General features: G+C 35.2%; 2 protein-coding genes across 2 annotated transcripts in view; one reads left to right on the forward strand and one right to left on the reverse strand.

Annotated features, from left to right (window-relative positions):
• LOC131426923 (peroxisomal multifunctional enzyme type 2-like) overlaps positions 1 to 397 on the forward strand; it is a 49,260-nt gene extending 48,863 nt beyond the window's left edge. The window contains exon 5 of the mRNA XM_058589704.1: positions 222 to 397. Within this exon, the coding sequence (XP_058445687.1) occupies positions 222 to 268 (47 nt within the window). The 3' untranslated portion in view covers positions 269 to 397. The remainder of the gene's footprint in view (positions 1 to 221) is intronic.
• A 545-nt stretch (positions 398 to 942) lies between these two features.
• LOC131426925 (UDP-glucose 4-epimerase-like) lies at positions 943 to 16,411 on the reverse strand. The gene is made up of 5 exons (XM_058589706.1): positions 16,091 to 16,411; positions 1,735 to 2,474; positions 1,571 to 1,659; positions 1,317 to 1,509; positions 943 to 1,252 (listed from the first exon to the last, which is right to left on the reverse strand). The coding sequence occupies exons 2-5, from the start codon at positions 2,453 to 2,455 to the stop codon at positions 1,179 to 1,181; spliced, it is 1,077 nt and encodes a 358-aa protein (XP_058445689.1). The 5' UTR covers positions 2,456 to 2,474; positions 16,091 to 16,411; the 3' UTR covers positions 943 to 1,178.
• Positions 16,412 to 22,827: the final 6,416 nt, after the last annotated feature.

A 22,827-nucleotide genomic window follows, 5' to 3' on the forward strand; every position in this document is an offset into this window, starting at 1 on the left:
AAACCGGTCAGAGCTACACATCTCTCAGATCAACCGGGAATAAAAAAGAAGAAAAAGTCGGTAACTTATGACAAAATGACAATGAAGGTAAATATAATAAAAAAGGCATTCTATTTTCGTTGCATATATACATAGTTGTATTCAAACTACAACCAATTTATAAATAATCCAGTTTTATTGTGCACCATTTCACATTTTAGCTGTCTTTCTCAATTTTACAGGTTCAACAAAATCATGCTACCTTCCTTCAACTCACAGAGCGCTTTGAAATTCTAGAAGCCGCAAATAATGCCAAAGCTCTCGAACTGGTGGATGATTTCAATAGACAAGATAATTATGAATCAAACACTGCTTTCAAAGGAGCCAACACTTCGAACTATGCTGTAATTTGCAAGTTTTTCAATCAATCCTACCTTATTCCTCCACGCTGTCGCTTTTTCAACTCGGATATTAATAACCTCAAGAATCTTTTGGACCCGGATGAACGGTTTGATTTTATTGTACTTGATCCGCCTTGGTGGAACAAATATATTAGGCGAACAAAAGCCGTCAATCACAAAATTGGCTATAATATGCTGGACAATGAAAGCATTGAAAATATTCCTGTGGAGAATTTTATCCACAACGACACCATCGTTGTAATATGGTGCACAAACTCACCAACCCACGTTAACGCGGTCAAAGAAATGTTTTTAAAGAAATGGAAGCTCAAGTTGCTGGGTAATTGGTTCTGGGTGAAAGTTACAAAAAATGGCGAACCAGTTTGTAATTTCAAAGAAAGCAATAAAAAACAGCCTTACGAACAGATATTCGTTGCTGTGAGTGAGACTAACAAAACGTGGGAATCAACCCCAGAAAAGTTTGTATACAGTGTTCCAAGTGCATTTCACTCGAATAAACCATCACTTATAGGTAGCGTATTGAAATAGGAAAAAAGTGAACTATTTAGTGATTTATTTATTTGTTTCTTTTAGATTTGTTCTCTGACATGCTTCCTGAGCATCCAAAATGTCTTGAAATTTTTGCACGGAATCTTTATCCGAACTTTACGTCGATCGGAACAGAAGTTCTAAAACTACAAAATACAAGACTGTACGACATAGTTGAAAATTGTAGACAGAATAAATAAAACTCGATAAATCAGAATGTACTGTAGAACGATTTTCAGGTTCCAAGGATCAATGATGACCGTTGATTTGTTCACTCTTGTACCCGTTTGGATTCATCTGTTGCCATCGCCAGAAATCTTCACCTATCGAAATAAAAAAATGAATTAGATCAATTAAATGAGTGTTAAACTCGAGTAAGAAGCATACACATCTCTTCAACGCTGTGGACAGCCTTCCAACCCAACTCAGTTTCCGCCAAAGTAGCATTCGCGTACATAGCAGAGATGTCTCCTGCCCGTCGTTCCTGAATAACGTATGGAATTTTCACCTTATTCACCCTCTCAAAAGTGTTTATTAATTCCATCACCGAGATTCCTTTGCCTGTTCCCAAGTTGTACATCTAGAAATTAACCATTTGAGTACGTTTTACATTCTGTGTTACTTTCTTTAAACAATCATACCTTCAGCCCTAAATGCATGTGATCCAACTTATCTAGCGCCGCAACATGTCCAGAGGCCAGATCCATCACATGAACGTAATCTCGAACGCCTAAAAGTATGTACCACAAAAATAGTTTGTAATGTGTGCAATATTTCAAAAATCTATGAAATGTTTCGCGTTTACCGGTCCCATCAGGTGTGTTATAATCGTTGCCGAAAATAGTTAGAACATCCTTTTTTCCGGTAGCAACTTGGCTGATGTACGGCATCAAGTTTGTGAATTGTTTTGTAGGATCCTCACCGATGCGGCCGGATTTGTGAGCTCCAACGGGGTTGAAATATCGCAATGCGATTATGTTCCATTTCGGATCTGCACTCACGGCGTCCTTCAGCATTTCTTCGATAAAATACTTGGTCCGGCCGTATACATTGGTCACATTTCCGGTAGGATTCTCTTCTGTAATCGGCAATGTTTCCGGTTCTCCATACACTGTACATGAACTTGAGAATACCATTTTGTAAATACGGTAACTGTCCATAACCTCTAACAGATTGATCATTCCAATCATATTATTTTTGTAGTACAGTAAAGGATTAGTCATCGATTCACCAACGGCTTTCAGTGCAGCAAAGTGTATTACCGAGTCGATGTTGTGCGCTTTAAATATAGCCTCTACTGCATCTTTATCCAAAAGGTCACAGCGGTAAAATGTGATTTTCTTGCCCGTAATTTCCTCAACACGTTGCAAAGCTACCGAGTCGTTCTTAGCGGAGTTGACTGAATTCGTAAAGTTGTCGAGGGCCACAACACCGTAGCCGGCTTCGAGTAAAGATACTACCGTATGCGATCCGATGTAACCGGCCCCGCCTGTGACCAATACTGTGCCTTTCTGTTCGCCAGTCATCTTGATATGCGAATACGAACTGAAAATTAAAAAAGAAAATGATTGTACGAAATAGTTGTATTTGGCGGGTATAAATTTCTAGTAGACGTAAGAAGGGCTTCTTCAAGAGATTTCCTATTATTATCGGTATAAAGACCTAAAGTAGTAACAGTGATAAATGAGCTCATTCTAAATGATATAAAATGGTGATAGAGAAAAAATGAATGAGTTTCCAAAATATTGGGGTTAGCAAATTTTGCTTATTATTTGTGTATTTAAGAAATTTATCTCAAACCTTCATTCGCATGACAAACCTAAAGTGTGTAATGAATTCATTTTTTGAAACGTATAAAACATTTTGAATGCATAAGCAAAGAAATTTTATTTCATTCAGATAGATATGCAAAAAACAAAAAAGTTTCCATTATGTGCTCTTTCACTCGCATTCAAGTCACTTAAATAGCAAATTCTAGAAGTCTAGATAAGTATATCAATAAATTTTGATAGTAGACTATTTCTCATTTAGATTGCATAGCCTAATCACTGTGAAACCCGACTTTTTAACCGAATATCATATACCATTCGACTCAGCTCGACGAACTGAGCAAATGTGTGTGTGTGTGTGTGTGTGTGTGTGTGTGTGTGTGTGTGTGTGTGTGTGTGTGTGTGTGTGTGTGTGTGTGTGTGTGTGTGTGTGTGTGTGTGTGTGTGTGTGTGTGTGTGTGTGTGTGTGTGTGTGATAGAGAGAGAGAGAGAGAGAGAGAGTCCGTGTGTGTATGTATGTAACAAAAATATGCACTCACTTTTCTCGGAGATGGCTGAACCATTCACAAACTAAGATTCAAAGGAAAGATTCAATAGCCTGCTATTGAATTTCATCCCGATCCGACTTTTGGCTCCGATGATATGCACCAAAATAATGAAAAAAATATGCACTCAACTTTTTAAATACGTTTATTATGTCTCAATCGGAATTCAACATAAAATTATTATATCGGGATACTAAAATTAAAACCTAATGCATTTATATCTACTGCGCCGTTGCATTCTTCAATATAGTTGATGTAGCTTAACAAGGTTTTTAAGATTTGCGTTCGCGTAGTTTTCGCGATCCACTCTAATGATGGTCGTAGCAGTTCACCACTCTGGAATGTGTGCCGGCTACCAACTAATGCCGAAAGTTTTTGCTGTAGAAGATCGTAAGCTTCCCTTACTCTCAAGCAGTCAAAGAATTTGTGTTCGATGGTTTCAGTCTGTCCTGTACAATGCAAACATTGCTCACCGTCGGTTCGTCGCATGACGTTCATTAGTCGTCTGTGTGGAATTTTTTGGTTGACCCACATGTACAATGCACTGCGCTGAGTTGATAGAAGCTCTCGGGCATTGATGTTTTTCCATATCCGAGGCCAGTCGTATCCAGGATTTATTGTTTCGACCCTTGGTCTGTCTGTACGCATAACGTAAAAACTGTGAATTAGATTGGTGGATGGGTATTGACGGATTTGAAAAGGGAGGTGGGGGTAACTTTGTAGTATTGTTTTAAGGCAGGGAAGGTCTGAGACGGAATTTGCGCGGGGGGAGGTTGCTTGGTGAAGAAGGGAAGAATAGTACGGAAGGATATCAATCTCTTGCAGATGACGGTTGATCAGCAATGCCTTGCATTTCAAAGCCGGTAAATGCAGTTTGAGTCCGCCATCTTTTTTACTTCGTGCCAATTGCTGCATCGGCACAGTAGCACATTCACCACGGAAGAGGTAGGTTCTCATAGTGACCGTAAGTTTCGCAACGTGAGCAGATGTCGGGTACAAATTCGCTGCCATGTACCACATTTTAGATGAAATGAACGTGTTTAGAAGGGTTACTTTCTGATGTAGCGCAAAGTAGCGTATCGAGTGCAGCCAAACCTGACGTGCAAAAGTTGTCACAATTGCGTCCCAGTTGAGCTCCACCATTTGTCGCACAGAGTTTGTGAAGACGATGCCCAGTATTTTTATTGTGGGTTCAGTGCATATCCAGTCCACAACCAGAGGATTCCGTCACACCAACATCGATGGCAGTTGTCTTCGCTTCATTCAAGCGAGCCCCCGCCACTTGTTCAAACTGCCTAAAAAGCAAACGCATCTCATCCAGTCGGTCCGCACTGGTTACAATGGTACTGATGTCGTCCGCATAAGCAACAATCAGGTCTGTCCCACACATACGCTCCAGCTGTCGCAATAGAGGGTGCAAATAAATCACAAATAGATGCATCGAAAGAGGGTCTCCTTGGCGGACTGATCGCTGAATAGGAAAGGGTGCTGAGAGGTGTCCGTTTATCAATAAACGCGACGAAGAGGCTTCTGATATGCGAGAAAGCAAGTGTATAAGCCCCGCGTTGAAGCCTAAAGAATGCATGGTTTTGTATAGAAAACCTTGATCCACCCGATCAAAGGCATGATCAAGATCGAAAGACACCAGTTTGCCTTTTATTTTGTTTGCTTTTAGCAGAGCTATCCGATCTTTTATAGCCAACGTAGCTTGCAAGATGTTTGTAGAATTAGCACATTTTTGCGACTTCGTTAAAATGTTATGAGAGTGTATAACATTTTCTATTCTCAGTTTTAGAATCCGGTGGTAAGCCGAACAGACGTTGTTGCTCCCGATAGAAACCATCGAAGGCGAGTTTTGACTTCCAACGATAGAAAGATTTTATTTTGGGTTTTGCGCACATCAACCACCAGTCCATCCAAGTACGGTAGTAACGGCGCTGACGAGTCCAATATTGCCACCGAATTTGAAACTCGTCAATATTCTCGGAAGTCAAAAGATGTGGGCGAAGCGACCAAAATCCGGTACCGTGAGGTCTATCGGTGAAAGGAAGGCAGATTCTTGCGGTGACAGCTTTGTGATCGGAGAAGCAGCAGACGTGAGTGGCGGTGGCTCTCAGATGATTTCGCAAGCCAGCGCTTACATACAGGCGATCGAGCCTAGACGAAGAGTTGTGCGTGATGTAGGTATACTCGATGTCACGTGGTCGAAGCTGGATCCACACGTCATGCAGATGTAGTTGTTGGACGGCTGATTGTAACGATCGGCTAGCGTTCGTTCCTGTAGCATCACATATTCTCAACACGCAGTTAAAATCGCCACTGAATATGGTGTGTTCTGTCCGATGACGGAGGTAGTAAGCGACAGTTGTGTTGAAGAAACGCTCGCGTTGCGCTCGAAGAGCAGTACCGGATGGAGCGTATATATTACACAGTGTAACATTATTTACACGCAGTGCGATCAATCTCCCGTCCAGGCTCTTTTCTACATGAGAGAATTTCATGTGTTCTTTGAGAGCAATAGCAGTACCTCTCCTCCCATGGTCCACATTGCAAACCACGTTGTAGCCGGGTAATGTTAGTGTTTCGTTTTTAACTTCTTGTAAGAAGACAATATCGAGATCCATCGATCGGACGAAAGTGCGGAGAGCGCTCAGTTTTGTTTCGTTGGTTATCGTGTTTATATTGACGGTTCCAATGTTAACGCTGACGAAGTACATCAACATTTCATTTCACTATCCGATACGTCGTGTGCAGACTCGCCTTTGCTGGGCTTCAATTTTTTGTTCGGCTGTCTGTTCGAACGGCGTGGACCGTTCGATGTCTGCGAGCTGTCCGTTTCGTTGCCATCGTTTTTCCGTTGTGCACTGAGAGTTGCCGGTATCCAGGGCTGGGGGGCAGCTTGTGCTGCAGTGATTCTCTGCTGGATGGAAGCAGGTGTAACTGGGGGAGCCATTGTGATGTGTCTCGGCTATCTTCGGGTCGAGGATCGAAATGCTTGGTTGGAGTCCCGCGGGTTCGAGCGAGGATTGTGTATGTGTGTCCGCTGGCTGCTGCCGCGGTGGTTTTTTCATTGGTGCTGTCTTCTTCGGCTGGGCCGTCATTTTCGTGACGTTCGCGTATGAGAGATCCGCAGTGAGCTTCTGCACTAGTAGTTTCTTGTTTTGCACACACGGGATGCCAATGTGTACAAATTCGTGGCAATGTAAGCAAGTGTGCCGCTGCCCCTTGTAACCTACCGCTGTATCTTCCCCCTGGATGGTTACGAGTGAGGGGATATTCTTTTTCACCACCATCCGAGCGATACGCACACCAGTCTTTACTCCTTCGAAAACACCGTAACGATTATCCCAATAGAGGTCACGAACTTTTAGCACCTCGCCGTAGTCAGCGAGAAAAGACGCGATTTGAGTGTTAGTGACGTCTTGGGGAAGATCGAATATTTGTACATCAACCGCCCCGTCCTCCATCGTTATTCGTAACTTGTAGGACTTCCCGTCGACGTTGAATTCGTGCTTGTTGTCGTGTTGCTCAACAATCTTCTCGGCTAGCTCGAGGTTACTGACCTACACGAAGGTGCACCCAAGTCGTCTGCTTGGCTGAAGTTGAAGAACATTTTCGCGGGTTAAACCAAGCTCTTTCCGACGAATTTATGGATCACTTCGTGAGAAAGGTGTTTCGGAAAACTCGAATAATCGATCCGAAACGTGTTTTCACGCATCCCGGCGTTTACTTCGCGGATTTCGCGAGCACTGTACTTGAATTTGAACGATCTGATTGGCAAATAAACGTAGTGATTGTGCGACTCCTGAGAAAACATCGACTGTTTGGCTCGGAAGTTGAACGCTAACGATAGATCGCTGAACCGATTTTCACAAACTAAGATTTATATAAAAGGTCTTATAGTCCCATAGCCTGCTATTGAATTTTATTTGGATCCGACTTCCGGTTCCGGTGTTACATGGTAATATGCCAAAATTAGAGAAAAAGTGTGCACTCAATTTTCTTTGAAACGGCTGAACCGATTTTCACAAACTAAGATTTAATTTAAAGGTCTTATAGTTAAAATTGCTAGAACATTTTATCCGGATCCGACCTCCGGTTCCGGAACCAAAGCGTGATAAGTGGAAATTTACCAATTTCATGAGTATTTTTTCACGAATGATGGTCAAAAAGAGGTATACAAATCACATAAAACTGTATGATAAAATCTTCCAATATACAGAGATTGTTAGTTTGTGGGCACGAAAACTTAATTCGATACTACTGGTCCCCCTTTTCCTGTTCCGGAAGCTCCGAAAGTGGTTAAGAAAAACTCAAAAATAGAATTCACATCGGTACGTGGTGGTACGGAGGAAGAAGAAGAAGACACAAAACGAATTATGTTTGCTGTGTTCTATTTCGTACACGCTATGAAGAAAACGAAACGGTTACAGGTGTCTGCTACTAGTGTGTGATATTGGTAAAAGCCGATGCTGTGATTGATAAAAAAATAGTTATTTTATGAAAGGTGAGCACCAAAAGATAGATGAATGTCAATAAATTGAAATTTATTTGAAAAAATATGCAATTTTCACAGCCGGTAGTGCAGTAATACCGTGCTGGTGGTGTAGTGATGTCAATAATAATAATAATAATAATAATAATAATAATAATAATAATAATAATAATAATAATAATAATAATAATAATAATAATAATAATAATAATAATAATAATAATAATAATAATAATAATAATAATAATAATAATAATAATAATAATAATAATAATAATAATAATAATAATAATAATAATAATAATAATAATAATAATAATAATAATAATAATAATAATAATAATAATAATAATAATAATAATAATAATAATAATAATAATAATAATAATAATAATAATAATAATAATAATAATAATAATAATAATAATAATAATAATAATAATAATAATAATAATAATAATAATAATAATAATAATAATAATAATAATAATAATAATAATAATAATAATAATAATAATAATAATAATAATAATAATAATAATAATAATAATAATAATAATAATAATAATAATAATAATAATAATAATAATAATAATAATAATAATAATAATAATAATAATAATAATAATAATAATAATAATAATAATAATAATAATAATAATAATAATAATAATAATAATAATAATAATAATAATAATAATAATAATAATAATAATAATAATAATAATAATAATAATAATAATAATAATAATAATAATAATAATAATAATAATAATAATAATAATAATAATAATAATAATAATAATAATAATAATAATAATAATAATAATAATAATAATAATAATAATAATAATAATAATAATAATAATAATAATAATAATAATAATAATAATAATAATAATAATAATAATAATAATAATAATAATAATAATAATAATAATAATAATAATAATAATAATAATAATAATAATAATAATAATAATAATAATAATAATAATAATAATAATAATAATAATAATAATAATAATAATAATAATAATAATAATAATAATAATAATAATAATAATAATAATAATAATAATAATAATAATAATAATAATAATAATAATAATAATAATAATAATAATAATAATAATAATAATAATAATAATAATAATAATAATAATAATAATAATAATAATAATAATAATAATAATAATAATAATAATAATAATAATAATAATAATAATAATAATAATAATAATAATAATAATAATAATAATAATAATAATAATAATAATAATAATAATAATAATAATAATAATAATAATAATAATAATAATAATAATAATAATAATAATAATAATAATAATAATAATAATAATAATAATAATAATAATAATAATAATAATAATAATAATAATAATAATAATAATAATAATAATAATAATAATAATAATAATAATAATAATAATAATAATAATAATAATAATAATAATAATAATAATAATAATAATAATAATAATAATAATAATAATAATAATAATAATAATAATAATAATAATAATAATAATAATAATAATAATAATAATAATAATAATAATAATAATAATAATAATAATAATAATAATAATAATAATAATAATAATAATAATAATAATAATAATAATAATAATAATAATAATAATAATAATAATAATAATAATAATAATAATAATAATAATAATAATAATAATAATCCTACTACATGTTTTATGCTGCAGATTCATGCTGTTTAGCTTGACTTACAAGATGACCATGTCGATTTTCACAAACTTATAGGTTCAAAAGAAAAGTTTTACAGTTTCATACGGAATTCCTAAATTTGTTGCGGATACTACTTCCGGTTTCGTAAACAAGATTTGAAGAGTTTGTTAGATTAAGTTCAACCAAACTTCCCTATTTCTATTTAACACGGAAAGACCGAAATCAGTATTTTGGCAAAAAATTCGTTGATTTTCTGATTTAGGTTAGTTATTTTTTGAGACAACTAAAAAAATCTTACTTTTGCTAATTTAGATTTTTTAATTCTAATTCCCTTAATAATAATCACTTATTGTTGAAATGGCTATTTTTTTAGTTGAATTCACCAATTAAACGTGCTGTCATTTCTTAGCTAAGGCACACTTCATTTCCATTCATCTAATTTTTTTGTTGAATTAGAGAAATAAAACGTTGTTTTCAACCAACATAAATGGTAGAATTGGTTTCTGCAATTTGCAGTTATATGGCGCTCTGTCACCGAAAAAACGTTAGCACCGTAATGACTACTAGCCACTAGATGGCACACTACTGTCGAAAAAAATTTCAGTCGCGGTTGTCTTCTCTATATTGCAGGTATAAATACGATGTATTGGAGAAAAAGACATGAACAAAACATCAACTTCTTTTTGAAAATTTTTCTTCTAAGTCGCTGTTTTCTTCATTCGACTTCGCGAAATCGACTCTCTCACTGAAAACTTCAAGCACTCGGAAAACATAAAGCGAATACACATACAATTAGAGTGCAACATTCGATACTCACTTCACTGTTCCGCTTAAAAACATTATTACGCACAATCGCCTCAAATGCGCACAAATTCTGAATAAATACACTTTCCACTAAGTCATTTTTACATATCGGTTTAGAAATTTAGATATGGATATATCTTAACACATGCGAAAAACATCAAAACAGTTTGCAAGCAGTTTCAACAAGACTAGTAGAGGTATGCATTTCCGAGCGTTCCAATTTTCAGCAGCCTTAATAGACAGTTTGGAATTTCAATCACTCATTTCCCTGAATTTTGGAACTGGAAGTCGGATCGAACACAGAAATTGTATGAAACCTAAAATTAGTCCTTTGAATCTAAACGTGTGACAATCGATTAAGCATTCCTTGAGATATCGAAGTGAGTTCCATTTTAGTGTTTTTGGTTATCATTTATAGTACTTCTGGAGCCGGTATTCAGAGGTCAGTATAACCTAAAACGGTTTGTATGGCCATGAATTAACATGACGAATAAATTGGAATGGTTTCGAGCCCAACTTTAAAGATTTTTTTGTATCGTCATCTTCTTTGACGGTTTGAATTGCACTCAGGCAAAAAATATATGGAATTTCATAATGATTTCGTATGGTTTTTAGCCACAAGAATATCGTAAGCGAATCATAAGGCCGCCTTATGAAATCACGAAAATTGGAATTCCAATAAAACGCCTTATGAAATTCATACGAACTTTTTAGGAATATTGTGCGAAATTTCTATAACAAACATAACTTCTCTCATATATTGTGGAGTTCATATGTTGTTCGTATGAAAACTATTATAGTGATAGATGAGATGTATGTTGCAGAGGTATATTGTTCATATTAATCTTATGAAATTATGATTATGGTGATTTTTGATGCATCATAAGATTTGCCTTATGATTTTTACTACTCAATTTGCTTGAGTGTGAGTAAACTCATCACCCTGTAATGCAAAAATCGGAAGTCACATTCGGATAAAATTCATTAATTTTGTATGGGATCATGAGTCTTTTAATGTGAAGTTTTGTTTATGAAATTCGTTTTGGCCTTTTTAGGGAAAAGATTGAACTCCTCTATCCTCAATATTTTCGGAACCGGAATTCGGTAGCCGGTGTAGCCGAAGTCAGTTAAATTCACCTAAGGGATTGTAAACCATTTTGTTTGATTAGAATTTTTGAAAATCAATGTAGCCATCTTTGAGAAATCAGTGTGTTCCAAATAAAATTTTTGGGTACCTTCCGGAATCGAGAACCGATAAATCAGGCACCAACTATGAAAAGGAGGAGTATTCATAATATGGGGGAAAATATCGCCTGTTAAGGAACGATGGTGAGAATTGTTATCCGGCCCGTACCCAGGAGGGGGGCCAGTTAACTTCACCAGTTCCGGAAGCACAGGAAAAGTGGTCAAAACGGAACTCACACCGATTTTTCAGATATTGTTGACCTATTTCATGAACTTATATTCAAATGAATGGTGTTATTATCCTGTATGACATTTAATTCAATCGAGATCCAATTTCAAAACAGAAATATCTTCTCTACTTGGTTCAGAACTGTTTCAATTTCACTGCGTACTAGAGAATGTAATGTTTCTTGAGACCATAAACATCGTAAAAACTTGCGCAGAGGCAGGCAGAGCTCGCGATCGAGAATAATGCTCACGTTTATAACAGACAGATCTTTTCCAACTGGAAGTGTCAATATTGAGTATTTAAATAAAATTGGTGACTGTGCTCGTGATCAGGTTATTATGTTACATTTTTTAACGTCCATTTATAGAGCACAACAATCCACAGGACTTGATGATCATGCGACAGATTTCGAGAGCTGGTCCGAGCTAGCTGCTTTACTCCGATTCGTGGTGAACGGAAAACATCTTCTAAATTTGTAGGTCATATTAATTGACGACCATACAAACTTACTGCGACTATACTGGGTTCGGTTTCAGGTGCCGAAAGTAGTGGTCTAAAATTCCAACATGAAACTCACATCAAGCTCGAAGAAGCCAATTCTGGTGACCAAGGTCGATTTTTCCGACCCACTGAGCTTCCTCTGAGACATTTGTGTCGCTTGGGAAGCACTCGTGTCGACTTCAGTCCATTGTCGGATAATCATTCTCGCATTCGAAGTGCGCTTGTGTTCGTTTTTCTAGTTTTAAATAAAAATGTGCGAGATTCAGTAGTAGGATATCTTTCTCATCTGTAGAATCAATCTTTCCAGTCATCCAGTACAATTCTACGAATTATTACTATTGTCGTTTAATTTGACCTGCTTCTAACCTCAATTTTAAGTAGTTTTGTAGTAGTAGTGGCGTTGGAGTCTCTACCATCACGAAACTCTTAAAATATCTATCTTACAGTGTCATCTGCAGGATCAACAGCCCCATAATATTCATCAAACTTTTCTTTTTGTTTTTGTTTTTGATTTCGGGAGGGGTTAGGGCCCCTTGGGCTCCCTCCTCTAGGTACGTGCCTGATTATTATATAATTTGATCTCATTATCTTCCAAGATGAATAAAGATCATTTCCTCACCCTACTAATAGTGTTCCTTTCATGTATCACTCGTGGTGGTACAGAGGTCGCCGAGTGGAAAAGGGAAAAGTGGGAATCCCCCCGGGCCAGGATATTTTCAAGGGAGCCGGAAATTCGGATATTGAAAATTGTTTTTAATTCTTCATAATAAAAAATATGAAAAATTTATCATTGGAATTCTTTCGTTAAGTTAATGTGTTCAAAAATCTCCTAACTCGATCATATTCCCATGCCCACACATATTTGAGAAACTTGTCATGTAATATCCTCCGAATTTTCCCTCGAAGGTCCAAGGTGATACAGATAATTTCTCGGTCAATTGTAGCAAATAGTGTTGAACTAACCATCTAACGTTATTGATCATTTCATATTCTCAGTCAGTTTAGGTAGTACATAGAGTTTACTATTCTCTACTACTAGTGTCATACAGTATTTGCAATTTCTTTCACAGGATTTTCAAACACTTCGTTGGGGGCTGTCCATAAAAGACGTCACGCTTTTTTTGACGATTTTTGACTCCCCGTCCCCCCTTTGTCACAAATTGTCACGAATTCAAAATAAATAAAATTCATCTCAATACATTCTCAATATGTATGAAAAACATTGCAAATATGAAGGAAAAATCGATTTATTATATGCTGTTCTAAGGATAAAAAATATCCCTAAAACTACAAAATCATCGGAATTATTTTATTAATATCAATTATATAAATTAACAAAAGTATTTGGTTGGAATTGATGAAACATTTAAATTATGTTTTATTCCTCCTAGGGGTACACAGATATATTATTGTTTTAGGTAAAGAAATATTACCTTAGTGTATACTATAGCATACAGGGCTGAGAAAATAAAGACCAAAACCTCATCAAAACGAGATCACTGCCTGAGAATCTTTTCATGATCAGTTGATCAGTGAATTTTAATTCACATCGATCAATATCGGTACTGATCTTCCGTCACACAATGGGTAGTGGTTTTGAGCTAAAATGCTTCTTGATTTATTTAAGTTCAATCATTGGATGATTCGATAAGCTTTGATGTTGGTGGAGGAAAATCACATATGATCAAGATAAGGTATGACATGATCTACGTCTGAAATCGTTGATCTCCCGCCCTTTTTCAAATGGAGTACAATTGAATAAACTGCATCAGAATCAGATAAGAGAAATTCTTATGATATACTATTATCAGTGCTAGAAAATCAAACTACTGAAAATTTTTTCAGTGCATAACTTAAGTTAAACCGTTTGAAGGCATCTTTTTCTTTTTTACTAATATTAGGCAAAATTTATTAATTTCGCTAATTTACTCGCTCCTTCGTGCACTTTTGCTGATCACAACAGAAATGATTTCCTGCATCACTCATACCCGAATATTCAAGAAGTAGCTTTTACATCAACAAATACACGTTATTCTATAGAATGTAAACGTTTATTGTGGAGATTTTTTCAGGAAATAGGCCAAAGCAGTAATATAATTAGGTACTTCAAAAATGCGCTCATTAAAAATATTGGACGTCACATTTCAAAAACCTTCCCCACTCCCCCCAAAAAGGTCACGTTTTATGAAACACCCCCCTCCCCCTTGCGGCGTGACGTCTTTTATGGACAGCCCCTTGGTGTAAACTATTTGAAATCACTGATTCATGGCTTGATACACTCTACATTGCAGTATGCTACTGCCACTTTATTGAAAAACGATTTCAAACGCTAATTTGTCTCTTAGAGCAAATTCAGCAGCTGGAAGTTTTATATGGGAGATCTATAATAGACTGAAACTCGAACAAACTTATCTCCAGCAAGCCGTTTTAGTTTTATTTATTCGAACAGTTCTACAGTTAAATTTAAAATTGGTATATGCTGCCGTTTCATTTTTTTGTTTTTTTTTTTGAAACACTAGTAAATCGCTGTTGGGGCTACCAGTTTTTTTTGTTATAATTTCTAGAATTATTTTCAAAACTGGCATAAATTATGCATCTAGAACTGGAACACTCTTGAACATGCCCTTGCGCTCTCTAAGGGGTTAAAACGCTGTTAAACCTTCCGAGTTACCATTCCAGTTGCGAACCAATTGACCTTTATTTGAGATCCGTTTGTAGCAGTGTTTGCTACAGTTGTTACATTTTGATATTCGTCGTCGTAATATTTGTTCATAATTCTTTTTCCGATTCCTCATACTAGTTAGAACTAATTGTGAAAAAGTGGAGGCTTTTACCAGCATATTGTGCATATTAAATTTCATAAATAGACATGTGTATATTTATCTTTTAAATTTACTATTGAATATGCAGATCGCTTGAGCTCAAAACTATTTGAACGAAAAATGGACATGGAAGATATTTTTGAAATATTTGAAAAGTATATAAGATATTTTATAGATATTTATATAAGATATTTTATAGATTGTCGAGCCGATCAATAAAAATATCAGCTCTCAGGTTTAATCTTACACTACTTTATATTCCAAGAGCCAATGCTACGACTTTATACGCATTCTTGAATAATCCTATAATCCTCGCAAGACGTTTTGTTCTAGTAAGAAAAGTCAATTATTTCATTGAACAAAAACCAAAGACAGATCATTTCAGAAAATTTTCAAAGGACACTTAAAGTGCACTGAATCGAATAGCTGCCAAAGCCCAACATTGAATTATATATTTTATAAAGATATCTTCGGACGAGTATCTTGCAGAGCATCCATGCCCGGGTGATGCTGAACGTGACTTCTTCCAGAGTCAAGGTCATTTCGCCACGTCGCCACATGGTTGCAATGATCTCTAACAGTAGTGCAATACCCACACTATAGGAGTTCTGTGTTCTGTTGATGATCAATGTGACTGCATGTTTCGATGGAGAACATTACAGCGCTAAGTAGATAATAATGTCGACTACTCAATAACGTTTCGTTCTTAGTTCATTTCCGTTCGACAATAAACACCGTCGTTTCCCCACCATTTTCCATTTCAAATATTGCTCCAAACATAACAGAAGTTCAGATAAACGAACATCGTGCGAATAAGGTATGTATAGAAACAATGCGCTTCGCCGCCGTGGCTTTCATCACAACCGTTGCTCTTCATTTCAGATATGCATCAGTGACGAAAATACCGTTATCAACCTCTTTTCCACGATCGAGCGAATGAGATATTTTCTTCATATTCACTTTTACACTGTTTTGCTTTTTGTTTTCGATTGAAAATTCTTTGAAGATAGAAATAGTGTTCCGTCTGAGAGATGATATCATCGAGTAATTATTTCCTGTTCCATGAAACATTGATGATGAACTTACTTATTGATCAAGCAATGATACGCTCAGGAAATTTTCGCGCCTGTATCTAGAACTGATTAACTCAACTTAGTCACTATTTCCACAATAGAAAACAGTTGCGATCAATCGAATTATCTGCGTGAATTTGTTAAACATCAACAACCGTCACAACATTTTCCTTGAGCTACACTATAAAGGCACAATCATAAAAAGATGAGCACCGCGTTTAGAAAAAGAACCTAGCACCTCAATCGACCAACCAGGAGAACTGGCCAAACCAAACCGCACCGGACGTTGTCGCGCCGACAAATGAAGTTGGTTCAGTGAGTTGTTCCTGATGTGTGGAAGTGTGCTTCTTTCACGTGCTGTTCGTGGGTCTTCGGTGTTTTCGCTTCTCTTGCGATCTCAGTTTAGAGCTCATCAGGTGTTAAGCAGTATCTGCTAGCATGTTTCGCATAAATTTTACACAGGGTGTTTGGTTACTTGTTTAGATAAAAAAATCTATGCTTGAAAAGTGCTCTTGCTTGTACGTTTTATTTACACATAATCAATCTTTTAGATATAATTCCTGGATTCCAATAAAATTCAATATTTTTTTAATTCTGTGTAGTGTGCTGCAGAGTCAGTCCAATGTTACGATTTCAATCAAATTATCAAATTGCTTATTATGTCTTCATAACTGTAAGAAAAAGGTACATAGTTTACTTACTCTGTATTTAATACATTAGAAGCGACTAATTTTGGTAATAACCCGGGTTGCTAGTTAAGATGCACTGGCCTCTGTTGTATGTTCATGAGCATGGAAGCGACTAAAGACTGTCCCAGGAAGTATGGACGCACTTTAATTTCGCTGTAAATAATTCACAAGTGTTAGATATTCAAATTTTATTCGATATACTGATAATATTAGACTACAACAACAGAATATTATTCTCAACATTTGCTACTTAGCCATTGTAGACTAGCTGGTGCACCTTCTTGCGAACGTTCCTCATTAAATTCCGTACAGACTTCTTGGCGACAAGTTTTGACACTTTTTTCCAATCTTTTTCGACCTGTTGAATGGTTTCAGCTGCCGAGACATGTTTCCTAAGATGTGCCTTCGTTAATGACCAAAATTCCTCAATTGGTCAAGTTGTGGGCAATTTGGTGGATTCATGTCTTTTGGGACGAAAGTGAAATTTTTGGTAGTATACCATTCTACCGTTGATTTCGAGTAGTGGCAAGAAACAAATCTGGCCAGAAGACAACCGGATCCTTGTGGCTTCGAATCATGGGTAGAAGTCGTTTTTGTAAACATTCCTTGATGTATATTTTGCTGTTCATTGAAGCAGTGGTGATGAAGGGTTTCGAAATCTTCCCTGACTGGAAATTTTCTCGATCCAACATGCATAGTGCTCTCGCTGTTGTTTTGCTTTTATTTATTTTTTACCTTTTTACCTTATATATATATATATATATATATATATATATATATATATATATATATATATATATATATATATATATATATATATATATATATATATATATATATATATATATATATATATATATATATATATATATATATATATATATATATATATATATATATATATATATATATATAAATAAATAGGTATAGCATTCGTTCAAACTTTAGACAAATTTTCCGAAATGAAATGTCATATACCAATCGATTCAGCTCGACGAACTGAACAAATGTCCGTGTGTGTGTATGTGTGTGTGTCTGTATGTGTGTTGTCAACTAAGAGGTCGAGATCTCAGAGATGGCTGGACCGATTTTGATCAAACTAGTCGCAAATGAAAAGTCTCCCGGTCAACCAGAACGCTATTGAATGGTTTTGAGATCAGATGTTTTCTTTTTGAGTTATACGAAGCTTTATGTCAAAATTTTCAGTTTTTTGACAGTATCTGTCACACTTGACCTTGAAAACAGAATATGTTTCTTTACTTAGATTCCACACGGTAATAGCTATCCAACAAGCCATAGATTGTTAAATCCGTCCATTTTCAACGGAGATATCGACATTTTTGTATAAGTGACTTTTCCCGGAAGTAGGAGTTTTGAGCGCTGTATGACAAAGCAATGCTTGGGAGCAACGTGAAACACGATTTTTATACTGTTACATACAATTGTTTCTAAGTACCACTAAGACAGTGTACAGTATCCTTTTTCATGACATTTGGCTTCGGACCGATTTTAGCACGGTTCATTTTTGGCAACATAATCGTTCGAATATGACATTTGTAAACCAGATGATGGCAGCATTGTCGAGTTGAAAGCACTTCCATAATTATATTGATTTAAACTACTTACAGCAATAAATGCTGGAAGAATATAACACCCATATACCATTCGAATCAGTTCGTCGAGATCAGCAAATGCGTGTGTAACAAATAATTTCACTCAATGTTCTCGAAGATGACTCAACCGTTTTCTACAAACTCAGATTCATATGAAAATTGGTATACTTCTATACAAGGTTCCTGAATTTCACTTGGATCCGATTCCTGGTTCCGGAAATACAGGATGATATATGAAACGAACTTAAAATAACGTAACTCATTTTTTCTCGACGAAGGCTGAACCGATCTAAAATTCAAATGAACGGTCTTAAGATACTATAAAACATCTTGTTTTTCAGTCAGATCCGACTTCTGGTTTAGAAAATACAGGGTGATTAGTATGAAAATGTCCATTTCACATAAATAATTAAGTTTATCGGATTTGCAGATTTGGATATTTGATAACCAAATGAACTTATTTCAGTTTTCAGCGGAATTCAGTTTTCGATTTGGAAGGTACCCAAAAATTTAATTCGCACCACGATTTCTCAAAGACTACACTGATTTTCAAATATTTTGAAACAAATGTAAACTATACAGCTCCTCAGGTGAATTTATCTGACTTCGGCTACACAGATTTTCGGATTCCGGTTCCAGTACTGAATCGTTTCTTAAAGCTCAATCGTTTTCTCAATAAAGGCCAAATCGAATTAAAAAAAAATCAAATCAATTAAAAAAAAATCAAATCAATGAATTAATGAATCCGATTCTGAATTTACAGGATGATGAGTTTTTAAAATTCAAACCGATATAGAAGATGACAATCCCAAAAAAACTTCAAAGTTGGACTCAAAACTATTGCAATTTATTCGTTATATTAATTTATGGCCATACGAATCGTTTTGGGTTATGCTGGTTCCTGAATACCCGCTCTGGAAGTACCGTAAATAATGGGGAAAAACTCTAAAGTGGAACTTACTTCAACATATCATGGAATGTTAAATCGATTATTACACTTTCAGATTCAAATTTGATTCGATTTACAGTTTCGAAATTACAGGGTTATGAGTGATCAAAATCTCAAACTGTCGCTTGAAACGACGGTCATTGAAATAATATCATTAGAACTAAAATATCGATAAATATTCTTGCGAAAAACACATGCAGATTGTTAAAAAAAAGGTGTCATCTCACTGCTAGGTGGATTAAGCACGTTTTTAAGAAAAATTTGAAAATTCAATCCATCGCTTAGAACGACAGATCAAAAGAGGGATTTTTTATTTCTAAATCAGACTCAAAACTGTCATGTGATTTACTGGCTATACGAACCAACTTCGGGTATACCAGTCCCAAGAATCCGGTTTCGGAAGTTCCGGAAATAGCGGTCAGAAACTCCAAACCTTCCCTAGAGATGGCTCAACCGATTTCCACAAGCTTAGGCTGGGCTCAAATTGAAGGTATCCAGGTAGGACAGGGTGAAGTATGTTCAAAATTTCAAACTGTCGTTTAGAACGACACACTCAATGAACAGTTTTGAAGAATACCAATGAACTGTTTTATTAAAATTCTGAGAAAATGAGAGTGGTATTATCACACCACTAGGTCGATTGATACAGTTCTTTTTTTGTGTGAAATATCATACTACGTCTTGATTAAGTTTTAATTTGTTGATTCAATTGATCCAAACAATGAGTGTCAGCTGGAGAAATGGTCAGATTCAAAAGTGTTATTGAAAATTCAAATTATAAACTGATTACGCACTTATTTCTTGCCATCCGCAAGAGATCGAGTGTCTCTCTGTGATGTTTGAATCTCGATGGAACGATTAAAGCAATTCTTGTTCCGAGTTTCTCGGTACACAAAATGGATAACGAATTTTAAATTTCTCACTTTTTATTGATTTTAGCCTATCACTGTAAAAATCAGCCAGGAATAACAATTTTCAACATATTCGACTCAGTTCGTGAATATCGCAAAATGTCTATGTGTAACATTTAGCTTTTCATGTAATGAGTGATTCAGTTTTCAGAGCTTTATTGAGAGTACAAATTAATTTGGTCCGTTTGTTTGGGTCGAAATGCACTCATTTCAAAATTAAAAGAATTTAAAGATTAATCAAAGTATCGTCCATCACTAGTTACTACTTTTTCCCGCATCTCAGACAGTTTTTGAATTCAATCTCGAAAAAATGTCTCATCTTTTGAGGTGATCCAAGCGAATCCATTTTTCGATTTCTACGAAAGAAGCAAACCGATGACCTGTCAGATTATGCAGCATCCGTCGGAACAACCAGTAATCAGAAGAAGCAAATGTCCCTTTTGAGCGTTTCTAAATACTTTTTTACGACTTTGGCGACATGTGACCGATGTCTATGCTTGTATTCCGGCCGTTCTAATCGCAATGCACGGCTAAAACGTATCAATTGCAGCATATATCGATCGTCCGTTATAACATCGTCTGGTTGTAGAAGCTCGTACTACACAACACCAGACCCTGTCAGCTTGGAGCGAAATAAATCTTCAGTTCAGCAACGCCGTGTTTGACATGTCTCTCCCCTGCTTCTATGTGCGAGATTCGATGCGGGTACACCTGAGGGCGCCATACTCGCAAAAAAGGATGTTGCCAATCATTTGTACGGGAAATGTGAGAACTGGATATCTTGTTAATGTGGTGTCTTTGACAACACCCTTTTGGCCCCACCAGATGCGCAACATGACCTTCGAACCATGAATATTCTGCTTTGGTGTTGATGTTAAGGTCGATGGCAACCATTGACCGGCATAGCATTTCGATGTTAAAAAAACCCTTCTTAATCCACCTAGTGATGTGATAATGCCTTTCTCTACTTTCATAACAGTCTCATGAAAATATATTTCATACTTTTATTAAATATTTTCGGATACTAATTTTGACATCAATTGATTCAGATTAATTCGAGTAGTTCACAAAAGCATGCTCAGTGTTTATGTCACACAGTCAGCATCATTTTTCCAAACTAGTGCTTGACATTTGCGTTGCCCATTTGTATGAGAACAGTGATGCTAATCTAAAAAAATCCTTTTCAGTCCACTTAGTGGAATTTTCATATATCTTGAAAAATCACCATAGGGGGGAGTACATGAAATTTTCGAAATCGAAAAAAAAATTTTGATGCCAAAAGGCTTAGAATTGCATGAAACGTCGAGATTTAGTGTTATCTCGGAAAAAAATTTTTCTTGAAAAAATCGACTTTTTGGGACTCTCCCAGAAAGTTGATTTTTTCAAAATATTTTGTTTTTGGGATGACACCAAATATCGATGTTTCATGCAGTTTTAAGAGTTTCGGCATCAAAAAAAATTTTCGATTTTGGAAATTTCATTCGATTTTCACCACCGGGAAGCACCCCTTACGCATGTCCGATTTAGCTCAAATTTTGCATGAAGGCTTTTTTCGAGGTGCTTAAACTTTTGAGCACTAGAGCTTAACGAAAATAGAGGTGATCCCAAAATGTTGGCACCCTTATATATATAAGAGCGGTAAAAATCAACGTGTTTTGTCGGTTACGTCACATATACCATCATATATCTGGAAACAAAAGTCACAAACATTTGATCTTCGAACTTGATCAATGGCCCGACAGTAGCCCAAGTTTGTTAAAATCGGTTAAGCCATCTCTGAGAAAATTGAGCGCGTAAAAATACAACGCTTTTTGTCGGTTACGTCACTTATACAATCCTATCTCCGGAACCAAAAGTCACAGCCATTTGATCTTCGAACTTGATCAATGACCCGACAGTAGCTTTCAAAGGAGCCCAAGTTTGTTAAAATCGGTTCAGCCATGTCTGAGAAAATTGTGCGCTTTCAAATATCTTCGAAAAGTGCACACACATACACACACACACAGACATTTTCCGATCTCGTCGAACTGAGTCGAATGGTATATAACACTATGGGTCTCCGAGGCTCCGTTCGAAAGTCGGTTTTTCCAGCAATTCTAATACCTTTCTATAGAGAAAGGCAAAAACCCTTTCTTTGTTGCCTTCGATTAGCTGATTCAAAATTCAAATTCAATTAATAGCTCGCAAATGAAAAATCGCCCCTGAGGCCTGTCTTCAACGCTGAAATTTCCATTTTTGAAAAGTCGAAACCATTCCCTACATTGTGTATCAGTTGTGGCATTATCACCATAAAAATCCACAAGCATTTGATGCGCTTCAGCTGCAATTAACACAATATTGATCACATTTAAAATAGTGAAAAACAAAGTAAAAAAAACTCGATGTAAGTTGAACTGAATATTAATGATGTCTAACTTTTTGAAACTATCGACATCAGCTGTTACTGTTCAATATTTTTAACAACCAGAGCTATCTTTTGAAAACGGACCGAACTAATTTGTAATCCCAATATAAATGTCCATGGACCATGATTCAAAATTCCAACCATTATGCCAAACGGCGTTCAGTGAAACGTTTGGATTCCTTTT

The sequence above is a fragment of the Malaya genurostris genome, chromosome 2 (genome assembly GCF_030247185.1).
Source record: "Malaya genurostris strain Urasoe2022 chromosome 2, Malgen_1.1, whole genome shotgun sequence".
Classification (NCBI taxonomy): Eukaryota; Metazoa; Arthropoda; class Insecta; order Diptera; family Culicidae; genus Malaya; species Malaya genurostris.

Bases quoted from the DNA above. Each gene is read 5' to 3' on its own strand.
- LOC131426925 (XM_058589706.1), bottom strand. From the start codon at position 2,455: ATGACTGGCGAACAGAAAGGCACAGTATTGGTCACAGGCGGGGCCGGT. The intron at 1,510-1,570 runs GTATGATTGTTT...GTTAATTTCTAG, and splicing joins ACATGCATTTAGGGCTGAAG to ATGTACAACTTGGGAACAGG. The intron at 1,253-1,316 runs GTATGCTTCTTA...TTATTTCGATAG, and splicing joins CCACAGCGTTGAAGAGATGT to GTGAAGATTTCTGGCGATGG.